At 39.5% G+C, this 17532-nt stretch overlaps 2 protein-coding genes across 3 annotated transcripts; one reads left to right on the top strand and one right to left on the bottom strand.

Moving 5' to 3' along the window:
• Positions 1-222: 222 nt before the first annotated feature.
• Positions 223-3696, bottom strand: galk2 (galactokinase 2). Its single transcript, XM_077568141.1, has 10 exons — positions 3358-3696; positions 3191-3279; positions 2877-3000; positions 2691-2784; positions 2446-2592; positions 2258-2356; positions 1668-1820; positions 1249-1459; positions 953-1154; positions 223-575 (listed from the first exon to the last, which is right to left on the bottom strand). The coding sequence occupies exons 1-10, from the start codon at positions 3405-3407 to the stop codon at positions 368-370; spliced, it is 1377 nt and encodes a 458-aa protein (XP_077424267.1). The 5' UTR covers positions 3408-3696; the 3' UTR covers positions 223-367.
• On the top strand, positions 3366-17168 carry cep152 (centrosomal protein 152). 2 transcript variants are annotated; one of them, XM_077568139.1, is made up of 28 exons: positions 3366-4269; positions 4388-4485; positions 5711-5820; positions 6322-6382; positions 6496-6807; positions 7181-7325; positions 7526-7666; positions 7925-8064; positions 8225-8425; positions 8972-9119; positions 9202-9293; positions 9393-9556; positions 9642-9843; positions 9920-10024; positions 10104-10234; positions 10313-10441; positions 10522-10657; positions 11452-11712; positions 11833-11964; positions 12944-13561; positions 13642-13717; positions 13830-13997; positions 14070-14154; positions 14611-14693; positions 15181-15337; positions 15989-16092; positions 16166-16491; positions 16722-17168. In XM_077568139.1, the coding sequence occupies exons 2-28, from the start codon at positions 4399-4401 to the stop codon at positions 16842-16844; spliced, it is 4437 nt and encodes a 1478-aa protein (XP_077424265.1). In that variant the 5' UTR covers positions 3366-4269; positions 4388-4398; the 3' UTR covers positions 16845-17168. The 2 variants fall into 2 exon arrangements, with proteins under 2 accessions (XP_077424265.1, XP_077424264.1); XM_077568138.1 differs by having other exon boundaries at positions 3371-4269; positions 16166-17168.
• Positions 17169-17532: the final 364 nt, after the last annotated feature.

Genomic DNA, 17532 nt, shown 5'->3' with positions numbered 1-17532 from the left:
ACTCTCAAATACAAAGGGTTTTGTGATGCAAAAAATGGGAACAAGATACATCATGGGAAAACACTATTACATATTGTATTATCAAAAAGGGAAGTAAAACAACTGAGATCTGTATAAGGTTGCATAAGGATGCACGGACTATTATAACTAGGAATATGGCTGAATTCAAAATTAACCACCCATCCAGTAAAATCTAAGTCTAATTATATTCGTTAGAGATAATCACAATCTCAAATGATTCCCTTTATTACCATGAATCACTTCTGATTTTGTCTTTGAATATTTGCTACCTTATTTTTTTTAATGCATTTTTCATCCAAGTGAATACAGTATATTTTAGATAGAGTTTTGACTTTAACAATACGCGTCATTTTTCTAGATAAATTGCGGCTCCTCCTCCAGGCTTTGACACAAACAAACTTTCTTTTTCCATTGCTGCTCTTCGTGGATCAGGGAGGTAGTAGGCTTCCCTCACTGCTTGCAAGAAGGACTGGACTTTGTCAATGGGAACCATGGACACGGCGCAGCCGCCCCAACCTGCTCCTGTCAGACGGGAGCCTGCAGCACCCGATTTCCTGTCAGGATGGGAAACAAGGAAAAGCTTTTTAAGATATGCTGTTTTTATAATGATAAAGGCTATTCGCTGCTGCTGAACGAATGACCTTTCATTCGTTGCACATCAGCAGTATCAAGATGAGCCAGTAAAAGGAATGCATAATGCATTAGGCAGCCCGTCAAAAATACAAATCGTCAATTTTGGTACGTAATAATATGTAGCTATATTCAATCTGTAAAGACATTTCCTGATGTGTTTAACTCATTTAATCTATAAAACTACACTGGTTAGAAAGACCAAAATAAAGATACTTGGTTCCACACCAGGGTTGTATAGAATTTAACCGCATCTAAATTGAGTCTACATGTTTTGGATTAAGTGAGACTTTGTACTCACAGGCAAATGTCTACCAGTTGGTCCAGTTCCGGGCAGCTGCACTCATAAAGATCTCTGCAGCTCGCATGGCTCTGGTTCATCAGGTCACCCAGTAACTGAATAGACTCGGTAGGTGCGCCATCACACACATTCTTGAAGCGCAGCACACGTGCAGCTTCGCCGTACACATGCTTGGCTCGCTGGTGCAGCTTGAAATGTGTTACTGTGAACGACCCAAAAATAAATAAATAATCACATTCACGCTTCTCACTGTCTTCGTTGAAGTGTTCCAGGATACTAGTTTTCTACTTGCTCACCGTGTTGAGTATTTGCGCTGAGCAACTCTGTGGAGAACTGCTGGAAGGTGACGCCCAGAACCTTACAGATCTCCTCTCGGCTGTACGGCTCAGGGTGTAGAACTTCGTCCACCAGAGCCAGCATCTCCTCCAGAGATGCATCCATCTCCGTTTGCACCTGGGCCAGCTTCAAAAGCCTGTTCGGGTTCAACCCTTTGGCTTGGGCCAGCATCTGTGTTCACAAGAGGCACACCTTAGTGAAAACTATATACATCCTTTTGTTTGATTTAAAAAATAAAGATAAATAACTTAAAAAAATAAAAATACAAAAAATCTAAAATCTAATATTAAAACATAAACAAAGATATAATAATTAAAAATATATATATTTTGGATATTTTTCTGATTAAATTAGACATTAGACTCCCATGAGTTTATACCTTTGTCGCAATCCGACACTCCACCACGCGGATGTTAAAATGAGAAGTCGCCGCTTTATTCATCTCTACACAACAGTTGGAAATCACAAACACAGCACTGGCAGGGAGATGGACGTCAGTGGCCCTCAATGGATCAAACTCTATCAGTTTTGCCTGTTGGTGGGCACATCACACACAACAAATTCAGTCTACTGTATAGTGTAAAAGACTTACCCTATTTTCATTCACTGCCATTGACGACTGTAAATGTAAAAAATTCATTTGAACTATTTCTATTAGTTAAACTTTTTTTTGGTGATTTTTGTTATTAATTTGTGATTAATCGTCAGGCAATTAAAAGTTTAATCGTAATTAATCGCATGACTTCAATAGATAACTCACGATTAATCACACATTTTATATCTGTTCTAAATGTACAATAAAAAAAATCTAGGTTTTCATACTCTTGGTAACAAAAGTAGAAAAAAATGTTAAACTAATAGAAATAGTTTAAATGATTTTTTTTTACCTTTATAACCGTCAATGGCAGTGAATGAGTTAAACTTGTATGCCTAAGAATGTTAAAATGTTACTTAAATTATTTTACGTACGGTTCCTTTCTCTGCCAGGAATGAGATGGACTGGTCCATACCTCCTCCCTCGGTGCCAATGTAGCGCTCACATTGGGCACATGTCTCTGCGAGAGCTACCTGAAATACAGAGGAAGATGGGGAATTGGTTTGTTAAGCACTTACACTGCTTATCATAGTATTTTCGGAATTATTGGATTTAGGATTACTTTGGAGAGGGACTTCTGGTTTGCCTCTGTTGTTACGAGCCCAGCACAACAAACCAGTGCACTAGAACTGGACAGGCCGGAGTTTGGTGGAATGTTTCCGTCTATGACACACGCCATTCCCGGTAAATTTGTCATCCCAAACTTCTCCTGTTATGAACACAAGAGGCAAAGTATAATAATGCACTTATGAAATATGGACCTTATGTTTGGTATACAGGACAGTCTGATCAAGGTCCAAGTCATACCTGAGTGCCTTTAACTCCACATAGGAAATAATAATACCACTTGGGGTTAGCTCTGTCAATAACTATTTCCTCAGAACAGGACACAGCGATATTACTGCAGAATAAAAACAGCCATATATAAATTATATATGATGCTTGCAGTATATAGTCATGTGGTTAGACATATGGAAATGTTTAAGGTCTTACTTGTAGAGAGGATTTATATTGGCCAATTGGATTGTCCCCGAATTATTTACTGAGACAGCGGCAATGATATTCTGTTCAATAGCCATTGGAAGCACAGAAAAGCCGCAGTAATCAATGTGCTCTCCTGTACCATGGAAGAAAATGAAGAAAACCAGCAGAATTTAATAGTGAAGACATACTATTATTATAAGAAGCCACATAATATGTACACCCTAATATTATACTAATGCATATCAAAGAAATACAACAAATTGTCAACATCTACACTCCTGTTATTCATTATTTACGTCATCCAATAGAGTACATTCGGTTACCTATGAGATTGACTCTTCCGGGTGCAAATGCATAGAAAAGCGGTGATCCTCCATATTCTCTTTCAAAAGTTTTTTTCAAGTTTTGCAGCCTAAAGAAAGAAAGAATACTTTCAGCTAAGTCAATTTCCTTCATTCTTTAGCCTCAAAGTACCTGTCAATATACTCACCTTTCATCATCAATGACCGAAACTTTCAATTTGGGAGGATTCGTGGCCATTTTAGATCAAATCAATATGAATGTAATCTTCTGTCACGGAGAACAGCTCAGGGTCCTGTCTGGTATCCTGGCCGCGATCAGCTGACGGGATACCGATTGTGCTGAATCAGAGTCAGTTTTTAACCGTGAGTTTTAAGATGGCGCATTTCAAACTAACATAATAACTGACTCTGGAACAGTCGGAACTGGGCGATACGAACACGGAAACGCTGATGAATAAAGGAGGCGGGAGCGACCAATCGTAGTAATGACATCACGACATACTTCAAAGATGGCGGTCGACAAAAGTACTACACTACCCATAACTCAAGATACACGTTACCATGGGGACATCATATCTCCCCCGTATCGTCTGTTTTTCAGAACAAAATACTTAATACATATAAGTATTATTATGATTTTTTTTCCCACGGAATTCGCTGTCCAACCAATGTAAACGTGTGATGTGATTGTAGGTTAGTGCGGTTTGCGCACATCAACGACGTCCAAAGTGGGTTTCATTGGCGCGAGCAGTGCGCGCGACTTTTCAAAGTGGGCGAGGACTAGCGAGCAACCGGTTAGCCGCTGCTAGCTTCACTGCTAGCTAGCTTGCGACGCAAAGTGCTGGGCCAAATGACAACCAATGAGGCGTTAAACTAACAGCGGGTCAGTTAATAATCACGCTCCAAAGTAAGATATGCGTAAACTTTTGAAAAACGACCCGTTCGTATTTGAGGTCTTGTTCCTTAACAGTAAAGGGCGCTAAAGTGGCTGGTTAGCTAGCATCGATGCACCGTAAACAACAATGGGGCAAACATTTAACACACACTAACGTCATTTCAAGAGGAGTTACCACGTGGAAATCTATACCTCGTGCCCAAAGGTAAGCATTTTTGTCTTTTTGGTATCACTTTTACGCGATTTCTATTTTCGTTTTGCATGTGATAAAAATACAATACATATCTCGTCATTATGAACTCGTACTGTATCTCCCTGTGCAGCATACACCGTCATGTCAATAGATTTTGACAGTGCTGCTCTCCAAACCCAGGAGGATGAAGACGAATACGACAAAGACGACTATGCAAGAGAACAAGAGGTAGAATAATAACACCATGATTTCTTTGCTTGGACGGTTAAACGGAACATCCAAACGTGTCTCGTAGAACAACCAGCATCCGATGATGAGATAAACTCACATTAACTGTGCTCATAGGAAAAAAACGATCATTTCATTACACATTTCGTTGTGATTTTCAAACGTGTCCTCGTTTGTGAACTATTTGAGGAATAGCTGATAAAACCTTCACAGTTAGGGCGGTATGCAGGGTTGTTGTTATGACTCATCCCCTCAATATGTTGCTTTGTGTTACTATTGGCTCTGTTTGCTCCTTCCTGGTGTGTCACTGAATTGTAGCTGCCATGTGGTTAACCTACTTTCTCACCAATACTTGTTTTGTTCACGATGCCTCTTGCACTTAAGAGCAAGCATGAAGAATAATGTTCCGGTGAGCTGCAACAACTAACTGGATTTTGGGAATCTATTAATCATCTACCATTCACTTTTACTAATGGATCCTATGTTTTATAGATTAGCTGATCAAGTGGAAAATGTTTCCTGCCTGAAAGTGGAATGTTTCTGCTCCATTTAGCTTTGCTATATGTTTTGTTCAAACAATGAATCGAGTTCTTTCGGAGCAAAGCACATGAGTTTGCAGGGAGTCGACGACATGCCATGGACTGTTTGAATGTTTTGAAAAGTTTCCTCTGGTGATAATTGGTTAGCATGTTATGAATTGGATTCGCTCTTGGTCTTTTGCTAAATGTGTAAATGGGATAAAATGGGTCCTTTGGTTGAGGACACGGTGGAGGATTTAAAGACTATTCAACGGTCCTTATGGGAAGTAAGTCCAGCTGGTTTTATTTGTCCATTCCTATCAATAAAGAATGCACAAGTAGAATATACTTGTTAGTGTGTTACGAAGGGCAATTATCTGATTGATGTGGAGACAATACTGTACATTGTGTTTGTCACTAAAAGCATACTGTGCTACAAATACTGTTTTATTCTGATGTGAATAAGCATACTTTATACCTTTAATATATTAGAAGCCCATTTATAAGAGAAAGTAATTTCAAAATGTATTATTTGAATTAATGTGTATAGTGTATATAAAGTGCTGCTTCTTGAGGTTGCAATTAGCATTTTTTATACTTGACATTGAATTGGCATACACATTTTTCTTCTCTGTGTTACTTTATTATCCTTGGTTGCGGCGCAACCATGATTACTCATTACCTTGAGTTTTTTTTTCTTCCTGCAGCTCCACAAGCTCCTCGCTGACCTACCAGATGACATGCTGGAGGATAGCCGAGACTCCTCCTCCACAGAGCTCGAATCCTCCACCTGCAGCAATAAAAATGCGGGAATCAGGTAAAGGTAACCTGCGTGAAAACAAAGCTGATATTCTCACAGGAGGCCATGACTTATTTGATTGTATGAATGGCAACACATTTATTGTACCTTCTGCCATCTAATGGAAGAGCAGTTAATCGTTATTCCTGTCATTATACATTACATGTTTAGATAGATGAGCAAATATATACAGTATTTGTTATTGTTAAATATGATTTTTATTTGGATAAATGAAGAGATCTCATGACACACTGGGATGCCACTGATTGGCAATCACTGGCTTCAAAAAGACCGTCACATATGGAAAGTTGATATATGCAGATTTCTATCGTTGTTATGGCAACTTAGATTAGTCTTTCAGATCACTGTAATGTATTATTATAATTAGATTCGATTTGTGATTTTGTTGTTGTTGTTAATTTTCCCCATAGTCAATCAAATGAAATTGAGTGAAATGTCCATCCCTTGTATTTAATATGTAGATTTGCATATTTATGTTTCTTTGGTGTCTCTATACAGCCCACAGTCCAAATGGACTGATCAACGTTCAGATCATCCCAGGCCAACTTCTCATGAGCAGGCATGGTGTTTTTATTGTTTATTTATGTATTTACTATTTATTACTACTTAGCATCGTTTTGTCTTTTCATTTGAATAGAAAATAACTACCGCGCTCTTGATGTCTCTTTAAAGAGCTATGAAGCAGACTATGATCAACAACCCCATGGTTTTACTTATAAGGATGGAGGAGTTCAGATCAACGGTCACCAGCGTCATGCTCAAACTCAACCTCCGGCTCACATATGGAAACAACATTCACATGATTTGGCGTTCTCCCAGGAAGACTACACACACAACAGCACGGGAACAGAAACATCCACAGACGTCACAGATGATCCATATGAGCTACACCCTCGTGCTAATAACATTGTAAACTATAATGGAGAAGGAGCTAGCGATAAATGCGATTACGGTGACGGCAATAATCCCAGAGTGCGTTTTCAGGTAAGGCTGATTCTGTCTTGCGGTGTGTGGGTTGTTGTGCTCACCAGAAAAGTGATCATACTGTAATGTTAACCCCTTTTTTGAAGCACCTCTCAGTATTTTGTGGTGCATCATACATCAAACTACAAATAAATCAATTGGTGTGATTTGCCTAACATACAGTACATACGGCAAATAAATTCTGAATAACTTTACAGTTCTAAAGTGATTCATCATCTAAATGGACAGTAACTGGTTATTACTTTTCCAATCTGAAACATGTATAATAGAAAAGATCAATAAATACCTCTTGTACAGTGTGACGAAAAAATACAGATGTATTTTTATTTTAAACATACTTTCCTGTGTTTGTTTATTTGTTTTGAATCCAAAGTCTGGAGCAGTGGACCGACGTGCGGATAATTACACGGCGAGCTACAATCCTCACGTTCCCCCGCGTCCGACGTTGAGCTCGCAGGTCACACGCCAAGATCATCCATTTGATCAACTGCAAAGAGAATTCCTCGACTCAACACAGCGTAAGTCTCATAATGTTGCCAATGTACTTAACTCTCTCTCGTGGCTGTTTTTAATGTCACTGTTAGGAAAATGGATGGATGTATATGTTATGCTGTTAATCAAGGATTCAAAGGCAGGGACTTCAAACCGTTTAGGTTTACTGGCTTTCCAAACCATTTTAAGTTTCTGCGATTGACGATCTTTTTGTGCTGCCTTTTAGAAACTGCTGAGAAAGAGCAGCTTGCCCAACTGCAGATATTTAACAAGGCTCATCAACGGCAAATTGAGGATTTGGAGCAAAAGCTCGAGGATTCAAAGCGCAGTTTGAGATACCTTGAGCACCAGTTGGCAATTGCTAAAGGTATTTTTTTTTCTTGCAATATTTACTTATTAAAAAGAGGGTTTGAATTAGATTTTGTACTATTGTTGTACTAAGCCTGTAGACATGTTAAGGTTGTTCTTCATCACTTAAACATTTAATGTTTTGGTCCTAAGAGAAGGGAGTTTAAACTTGACATTACATGGACTACAATAAGATTATACATTTTTTTTTGAATTCACATTTTCCCTGCCCGATGCCAAAATGCACCACGCTAAGTCTTGATTTGTTTATGCATAGATGAGAAAGATGGCTTTGTTGTGAGTCTTAAGGAGTCAAGTCGACTCCTGGACGAGGCCAAAGATCGGGAGGTTAAAATGCAGAGCAAAGTGAAGGCGATGGAGCAGCAAATACGGACCCTGAATGAGAGAGACCAGGAGGTAAGCTGTCCAATTGAACAAAGGTATCGTTATTGGAGCTGAAACGATTCACACTAAATTGGTTTTAATTCGTATAATTCAATCAATGCACTGACATAGTTGCCTACACACAAGTAGTTGGTCCGAAATCTTCCATGTGAACTCTTAATAATGATTTCAGAACACAAAGAAGCAGAAGGTGGCCGAGGCCGCTGTGGACAGTTTGAAGCAGCAAATGTTGGAGCTGTGTCGTTCGGACACTCTGTCCAAAGCACGTAAGCAGCACGACAGAGATGTTACCGTCATGAAGGAGCAGCATGAAGCCGCGCTCTTGGTCTTACAGCAGCAGCTTGACGCTAGGTCTCAAGCGCTGGAGGAACAGGTTTGGCCTTTTAATTATTATTATTTTTTTATTATTATATATATATATTTTATTCTGAAGAGCTCAGTATTGTTCATTCGGTAATTTTACCGAGTTGACATGACATATCATCATTGCTCGCTTTATTTTTTTATTTTTTATTTGTTATTTTCTATGTGTGTGTGCGTGCGTGTGAGTGGCCTTTTAATTTATTAACAGCAGGAGGCTGTCTGTTCTGTAGTGTTTACCAATTTGCTTTACTTTTGGTATAACTGAGGCCCCTTTTCCAGCCCGATGCATTTAAACTGTACTTAGTGAACACTGAAAGATACCACACCCTTCTCGCAATTTCAATATGAATACAAAAAGAATAAAATCCATATTGTTTTGGAATTCTGGCTTGGTCAGTCTATTTTGCATACTTTAATCAATTTGATGCTCAGTTTGGTGCTATCCAGTCAAATAGGATACATTTCTTATGTCTTCATTCATACATACATTTTGGCCTATTGCTTTAATATGATATAGCAAATAAATGTACCTGCTCTTGTCATGATATACTTTCAGATGGATACTAGCCAGAGGTTCCGCGAGCAGGTGAAACAGTTGGAACGGGAAAGAGAAGAAGAGCAACTCGAGCGAGCCAGAGTGGTCAAAGCTCTCACGCAGAGTCTGGAGGAGAGTCAGCAGCAATGTGCCAAGCTGTTGCAGACTAGTGAGCCAAAGTTGTCATACAAGTGGGGACACACGCAGATTTTCTTTTGCTTTACTCTGATTTATGTTGATTTTTTTTTTAGGTTCTGTACAGGAAATGAGTCAGATCCAGCTGAAATTACAGCAGGCTCAAAAAGCCAAGGTTCTAAGCGAAGATATGAACACAATCTTACAGGTTTGTGTCTCAAAATGAAGAATTATATATGCCTTTATGTTTATGTTCCTAATATATATATATATATATATATATTGATTTATTTATTTTACTCTGAAGGAGGATCTTGCTGACTTGAAGGAGCAGATTATGTTATATGAATCTGCATTAAAACATGGCGTTATTGCATTGGATCCCAATGGCGACTGCCAGAACCAACTTTCTGAATCTTGTTTGGCGTTAGGCTTTAAGAAAACCACTTTGAAAAATGGTTCTCTTCACAGGTACTTATCCAGACAGTTAATGTCAACATAAAAAAAAAAATCTCTCAATTACTTCTCAAATGTTTTTCTTCCTCTGCATGAACAGTATGGCCCTGGCAACCCTCTCCGACTCCAAGCTGCCTCAGGATGAGGCTTTGCGGCTGCTCCGAGTGGAGATGCAGCGCTGCTTGGGGAGTTTAAAGGCAAAGCGGCAGAAGGTCAGCCATCTGCAGGAGGAACTGCAACAGAGTCGAGCCAGAGTGAACGAGCTGCAGACCCAATTAGATGAAGCCAAACTCATCTCATTGGTAGACACTGTGATTAAAGATTGACGCTAAAAAAAAATAGAATGATAAAATTTCAAGTACGCTTGCTTGTCCACAGGTTCGACAGTCCAGCCAGATCAAACATCCAAACTTGAGTGGAGAGGACCAGAATGAGTTGGTGCAATTACAGGAAGACAAACGACGCTTGCGGGATCAAGTGGAGGTTGAGCATCAATCATTTTTCAAATGTGGTGCTTGTATTTGTTAAAATAAGGAGATTTATTGATGTTTTTCAAATCTAGGTGCTAGAAAAGAAAATTGTAGAGCTGCAGCAGAGTGAGGAGACGGTCCGGTCTGCCAACTTGGAGCTCTGCGTCAAGATGAGAGAAATGATCAAGGAGTTGGACCAAGAGAAGCAGGAGGCCGCTGAACGGTAAGACACCGTAAGGAGGAAATGCAATATTTACTCTTTTTGAATCTCTTCGTTAATGATGTCCGTCTCTTCATGGAGATCCCAGCGGATTAATCAGCAGCATCGGGATGACGTGGTGAACCGAATCAGGACGGAGCTCATGCTGAAACACGACGCTCAAATTGAACATCTGACAGCACAACACGAACAGCACATCCAGCGCCTGAAGTACGACGTGCCCGTGGTGTCACTTTGAGGTTTGAACTATGTGAAAAGCTGCAGCTCACTCAGCATTCTTTCCTGCCCAGCACTCAGCTGTCTGAGGCCAGTGACAAGATGCTCGCTGTGCAAGAGTGTTACATATCTGTCTGCAAGGAAAAGGAAATCCTGGAGGATAGCATCAGAAATCTAGCGATGGAAGCTGCACTGAGGAAAGAAAATGAGGTATGTTCAATCTTCAATATCAAAATATAGAATTCTCTTGTTACCTTGAAACTGATTTAATGGTAAAATACATGATTATACTCATGGCTTTCTTGTTTGGTACAACTACACAAACTCATTCTTATCTTATACATTATACCATCAGAGAGATATTTATCATTATGGTTGTAGTTTATTTTGTCAACTAGAACTGCACTGCCCTACTCTTAAGAAGTCTATAATGTTACATTTACCTTATTAAGACATTTGAGAAGCAAAAGGTCTAGCTATAACTTGAAATGAACACATATTGTACCTGTTGTGTGGCGCCTACATGTTTAAAAAAAAAAATATATATATATATAGTATAAAACGAGGCACAACACTCAAAATTTGATATAATTGTCATAAAAACATTGTTTATGCTTTATTTTACGTACAACGTTGTGCAATGGAGTCACTATAACACGTTAGCAATAATAATTGTGCAACTATCGGTAGTTGTAATTTACAATGAACTTTAACTTCAAATAACTTTCTCAATTACTTACGGTACTATAAATTTACTGTATCAATGAACTAAATGATACAACCACATTTGTATTTAGTAACCATATTTGTCCACTTTCATGTTAGAGTATGAAAAACTATTTTATTGCACATTTAGAACAGATAGTTGTGATTAATTACAAGTTACTATTGAAATCATACAGTTAATTATGATTAAATATAAATAAAATAAATAAATGAATGTGTCTCTTTGTCAGAGCTGTCATTACTACACGGCCATTTTGTTTTGTTACGATTCTGTGCAGATGGAGAAGACTTGGACTCTGAGGCTGGAGGAAGCCAGGCGAGGAAAACACTCCGAGACCTCTGAGGGATCCTCTCAGACAGACGAGCCGGAAGCAAACGGTTTGACGATTACCGTTGAGGAGTTGGACTCCAGGCTCTGTGCTCAGAGACAACAGCTGCAAGTAGAAGCTGACGAAGTCCGACGCCAAGCAGTGGAAGAAACCAGGAGACAAGTCCAGAAGGAGACTCAAGACGTACATCTCGAGGACTTGGCTAATAAGGTCAATACTGTAATTATACTGTCTGTCTGTACTTAAGATTTCCTCAAGCATGTCATAACAATTAATGAAAATGTGTGACCATGTACATTTCGGAAGTAAACAGGAATGTTCTTGTTCCAGGTTGAAGGTGCCGTAACCAGGGCCTATAACCACTGGATTGAAGATTTGACTTCATTACCGGAGTACCAAGCCTCACTCCAAAAAGAGAGAGAGAACTGGGAAGAGCTTCAAAAACAATACATAGAACAAAAGGTAAAAGCACATTTTCATCTGTGAGGTCATGCCCACCAAAACACTGGTAATTACTGAAAAAATAACAATAGCATGTTCATTAATTATATAATCTACTGTATGCATTGTATGCATGAAACTGGTAGCATGAGAAAGACTGCCTAAAAAGGTATACATCTGATTATGTGTTTGAAATATGTTTTGGAACTCCCATTACTTACTGTACTGGGATAGGCTTAAGTTTACCCGTGACCCGAATGATGACAAGCGGTCCAGAAAATTGCTGAATGGACGTTATTACATTTTAAAATTGTAACAAAAAGTTAAGGGATCTCCCAGGGGCAGTAGCATGTCTTCAAAAGTTAAATATAAACTTAAATAGCTCCCTGTTGTTTTCTACAGTAAATAAAGTTTTCTAAAATTTCTCTCTGAAGTATTAAAAAATATATATATATATTTAATTTTTTTAATTTCAAACAAAGACAGAAGGTGCATAGAGTCCCTGGGGTCAGCAGCATCACTGAAAATGTTAATAATTAGTTCCCTGAAGTTAACACTTTTCAAATGGATCTATTATCGGCCGTATGATTCTTCAAAATGGCCGATGCCGATGAATATCCGCACCGATAATCGCCCCAGCCGATAATCGGTCTATCCCTAACCACTACCCTAGTATCGATAAGTAGTATAGAAAAAGGCTAGATGGATTTTCAATTATTTTGTATAAACACACGCTAATTCAATATTTTGCTTTCAGTAAACACATAAGGTACGAACAGCAGTTGATTTTCTATTTAAGGAATTGTTTTTGAGTCCGGAAAAATACTTCCTTCACTCTTCTGGATGGCTCGCATACTTTAGCATTACAACTTTGTATTTAGCAGCATACACTTACCATTTTCTGAAAAAGACTCATTTTTTTTAAACTGGTAAAAAAATTATTATTATTATTTTTAAATGTTTAAAAAAATACTTCCACTGCTTGCTGCAAACGTGCCAGGTATCCCAGGCTCTGAGGGCAGCAGAGGAGCAGTGGCACAAGCAGCAACAAGAACAGCTAAAAGGTCAAAGCTGCGTGACAACTGAGGAGCTCCAAGAGAAGGTGGTGACGCTCCAGTGTCGGGTGGAGCAGCTCGGAAGGGAGCAAAGCGCCCTGTTGAAAGCTGAACTAGCTGGAGCCAGAGCAGCCTGGAAAAGAGACAAACAACAAGAGATCTCCATTATCCAAAATCACAGCGAGCAAATACACCAAAGCAAAATACAGGAGCAGCATAAGAAGCAGGAGTTGGCCTTGCTGCAGGTCAGAGAGGAAGCTGACCTCCAGAAGAAGGAGCTGCTCCTGCAGATGGAGGCCAAGCTTGACGAGTGGCGATGTCAGCAGGCTGAGAAGGAACAAACCCAGAGACGACAGATGAGGGAAGATTTCATCGAGGAGCTTCAAAGCGCTCTGGCAGAGGTTCAAACGCAGCTTCTTGGGAGTGCCAGGACTGAGCAGCAGAGTGTCGACGAGAGCGGGAGAGGGCGCGTGTCGGAGGGCGCCGTGACGCACGTGATTCAAGCTCGCTGCGTAGACATTGTCGACAGGGCGGTGTCCCAGGCCAAGAAGGACTGGAAGAAAGTACGTTTACGTTGGCTTCTCCTGAAACGAAAGAAGAATCTGGCTTTACATTTGAGGATATTTTTTCTCTTTCCCCACAGATAAGTGAAGCTCAGTTGAGCTGTGTGTTACGGGAAACACAAGAACAGCACGAAAGAGAAATCAACAAGATGCAAAGTACGAAATTCCTCATTGCTTTTTTTTTCCTCAGTGGATTGAACGTGAAATCTTTCTACACTCAAACCAGTTTGCAAAGAACTTACATGACGTCCTATTCTGTGCTGTGTAGACTCTTTGGCCCAGATCGGAGGGCAGGCTTGCAGCAGGAAAGATTGCGCAGACGCCGCCAGCAAGCTGCAGAAGAAGAACCAGGAGCTTCATAAAAATTTGGAAAAAGCTTGCCGTCAGTTCCAGCACAGCATCCGGGAACACAAAACCACCATGCAGAAACTCAAAGGTAAAGTTTAATGAAACATCGTAAAAATATTTTCAGCCTTTTTTTTGTGTTAATCATTACTGTTTATTGTAGATGAAAATGGGAGCAGATTACAAAAGGCAAATGAGGAACATCTGCTACAACTGGAAGAAATGAGGCGAAGCAAAGAAACTGCTGGGTTTGTGATGTTATTTTTTTAAGACTGGTTATTTTCACAGTATAAACGCAAATAATATTTGTCATTATTAGAATGTCAAATACTTGGATATTGAATCAAAGAACTTGAATACCACACCTTACTGACATACATCTCAGGAGTTTGTTGGAATTTGTCTCACTCTCTTGACACTTCATTAGATACACCTGTGCAATCTAATGAAATCCAATACAAAAGCTGTATATACCACTGACACTTTCAGAGAGGGGTTAAATTAGAAATGTTTGTTGTGATTGCATGATCAGCTCCAACTACTACCACAATAATACATTTATTTAATTCAGATACATTTATCTGTCTATTGTGCTGCATTTTGTAAGGTGGAAAATGCACCATACAGGAGTGATTCCCCCCCATCTACATTTATGGGTTTGCTTTTTTTCCCCTAATGAAGTAACGCAATGTTGTCATTTTCAGGGCTTTAAACCATCAACAAAATCTTCAAGAGGGCCTGGAAGAAATGAAGCAGCAATACTTGATGACTGTTGAAAAAATCAGAGGTTGGTGAAGTCAAATTGTTCCTCTGTGACAAAGCAGCTCATTTTTACCCACGGCGGACCACAAGGTTGGGGTGTTTTTTCCCACATATTTTGGTGAAACTCTGAAAATGAGTCACTGATGCACACAGGCGTGTCCAAAATCTGACATTTCAGAGTTTTGACATGTGGTGTGCTACCAAAAATTTCATAGCTGATCTAAAGTGAAGTCTTCCAAGTCAAAAATCTCAAATGTGATCGAACAAAAAATTAAACACTACCAGATAGTAGTTGAGTGTGTTGTAGTTTGGGGATGTCATCAAGAGACTTGCTTTGGGAAAATACAATACTTGTTGCCATCTGGTTAACCCACATATACAAAACATGACACCAGGGTAAGTAAGGCGTTTTTATTTTTGAGTTACGCAAAGAAAAACACAACTAGTGATTCGCACAGAAAATGGATGGATGGATAATACAAAGTGGCGTTTACAAAACGTTTGCCTTACAGGAGACATGCTGCGTTACCTCCAGGAAAGTCGCCAGCGAGCAGCTGAGGTGATCCGCACCGAGGTCCAACGGGAGAGGCAGGACACAGCCCGCAAAATGCGACGCTATTACTTGACCTGCCTGCAGGAGTTGCTAGAGGACGGCGGGAAGGCGACGGGGTAATTCCGTCAGTTTTCTTTAAGTCAAGGCATTCCTTCGCATCGCTGATACTTGTGTAAAAAGAAACCGGTAAAAGTAGAAATACTTATTTAACATTTTACTTAAATACAGTACATGCAAAAAGTACATACTTTGCATTGTTCTTAAGTACAATAGTTAAAGCAGAGTTTAAAAAGCATTCAAAGTCATCAAATGAAATTTGCTACGGTAAAGATCTTAAATGGCATTAAAAAGCCTTAAGTTGAATAACCCTAACCCTTAACCACAATTTAGTTTACCTCTTTTGTATGAATGAATACATTTATTTCAAATAAGTATTTAAAAAAAAAAAGCAAAATGAATAGAGAAAAAAACTGAGAAGAACAGTTGAAATAAGTATGAACTAGTCTACCTTTCTTTTGTTATCGTTTTTTTAACATGTCATCTGTAAAGATTGAGAAAAAGAAAAAAAAAGGGTAAAAAGCCCATTTTGAAAAAGTAGTAGAAAGTACAAATATCAGTTTTCAAGTGTGGGAATTAAAAGTAGCAAGTCGTCCGAAAAATACTTGTGATGCTCGGACACCTGCAAAATCTACTTAAGTACAGTAACTTAAGTATTTTGACGTCCTCACCACAGAAGTTAATCGTGCTGCTCTTGATATCTTCTACAGGGCTGAAAAGAAAATAATGAATGCTGCCAGCAAGTTGGCAGCCATGGCGAAGGTACTGGAGACACCTGTGAAAAACAAACATGCAAAGAATCACAATTTACCAAGTGAGTGTTCAGCTGCACTTTATCCAGATTATTATTATTTATACTGAATTCTTAGACTGTTTTGTGTTGACAGCTTGCACGACAGTTATGTCCACCACTGGCCCCTCCCCAGCAAGTAACACCGATTTTTTGACGGACCCATCAACTCTAACTCTTGACAACAAAACAGAGGATAGAACCCACAGGGAGAAGATGTCAGATTTGGCGCGGAGTAAATTTGTGAGCAAGCAGGACGTTGGTGCATACGAGTCCTCGGCAGATGCGCAACTCTACCCGCACGGGGCCTCTTCGCACATTGTGACCTCGAGGACCAAGACCAGGAAGGTGTACCTGCAGGGAGGACAACCAGACATCCACGTGGACACGCCAAACAAACCCTGTCTTACGCAGGAGGTTCCGGTAAGGGAGGAAAAACGCACCAATTGGAGCCTGACTAGCAGTGAGTACGACAGTTTCCACATCCCTCGAGTGTCCTACTCGGGAAGGAAAGTGGAGTCGGTGAAGCCGTTCTCCGCGTCCGCCGCTGACTTCAGCCAGTTTGATTGTCTCATCCCAGACGCATCCGATCTGACGGTTTATAATGACATACCCCAGGAGACTCGGACTCAGACGCAAATCTCTGCCCCCAGAGCGAAGATGAACACCCACAGAGAGCCCACGCCGGGCTCGGAGGCCGAGAAGCAGAGTGGAGTGTGGAGCGGTCTTCCGCTCTTCTCGGAATTGAGACAGCATCAGCAGGACAGCGGCTTTGACAGCCCGTTTAACCAACCAAAATGACAGTAGTGAGTTGTGCTTTATGAATATGTACACAAATGACTTTTGAGATTCTACATTTCAATTCATATTTAAATCTATGTTTTCAGAAAGAGGGTGTTAATCCTCAAGTGTTTACATTTTTTAATGTTTTTTTTTCTCTCGCCAAACTTCCAATTATGTATGTATCTCATGCAATAAGAGAAATTCCTCTCTGCTGTTTTCTGTTTGTGTGTACATTTTCTATATAAGATATTGAGTTTACATATGCTGTTTTATAGTCTTTTTTGTATTTCGTTTTAATAAATGAACGTATTATTTTACGCCAAGTTAAGGAGGGTTTCATGTCAAAATTGTGGTTAAAAAAAAAAAAAAAGATACACACAGACTAAAGGTATGGGGCAAGTATAGTGTTGTGGAGCCGTTATATAACCTATAATGAAAAATCAGCATATTGTCACCCTCTTAAAATAATGTCCCAAGTCATATTTTGACAAACTTTTTTTTTTTTTGCCAATCAGTATTTGGTTAAGTTTTTTGTGTGTTCTGAAAAAGATGAAAAATGACTAGTAGGCCATTATTTTAAGAAAGAGACGATTTATATGTTACATTTTGCACATGAAAAAAAACAATATGCAGTTGTTCTTTACAGTGTTACAGGCTCAAAGAACAGAACACTTAAAACTA

Source organism: Vanacampus margaritifer, chromosome 6 (assembly GCF_051991255.1).
Source record: "Vanacampus margaritifer isolate UIUO_Vmar chromosome 6, RoL_Vmar_1.0, whole genome shotgun sequence".
Lineage (NCBI taxonomy): Eukaryota > Metazoa > Chordata > Actinopteri > Syngnathiformes > Syngnathidae > Vanacampus > Vanacampus margaritifer.
Note: the sequence above shows the minus strand (reverse complement) of the source record. Positions and strands in the feature narration are given on the sequence as shown.

What these genes read in the sequence shown, in the direction of transcription:
- galk2 (XM_077568141.1), bottom strand. Translation starts at nt 3,407, where the DNA reads ATGGCCACGAATCCTCCCAAATTGAAAGTTTCGGTCATTGATGATGAA. An exon ending in ACCAGAAGTCCCTCTCCAAA is followed by an intron (nt 2,357 to 2,445) that starts GTAATCCTAAAT and finishes TCTGTATTTCAG; the next exon opens with GTAGCTCTCGCAGAGACATG. An exon ending in TCCTGGCAGAGAAAGGAACC is followed by an intron (nt 1,821 to 2,257) that starts GTACGTAAAATA and finishes GCCCACCAACAG; the next exon opens with GCAAAACTGATAGAGTTTGA.
- cep152 (XM_077568138.1), top strand. Translation starts at nt 4,399, where the DNA reads ATGTCAATAGATTTTGACAGTGCTGCTCTCCAAACCCAGGAGGATGAA. An exon ending in CACTGAGGAAAGAAAATGAG is followed by an intron (nt 10,658 to 11,451) that starts GTATGTTCAATC and finishes GATTCTGTGCAG; the next exon opens with ATGGAGAAGACTTGGACTCT. An exon ending in CGAAGCAAAGAAACTGCTGG is followed by an intron (nt 14,155 to 14,610) that starts GTTTGTGATGTT and finishes TGTCATTTTCAG; the next exon opens with GGCTTTAAACCATCAACAAA.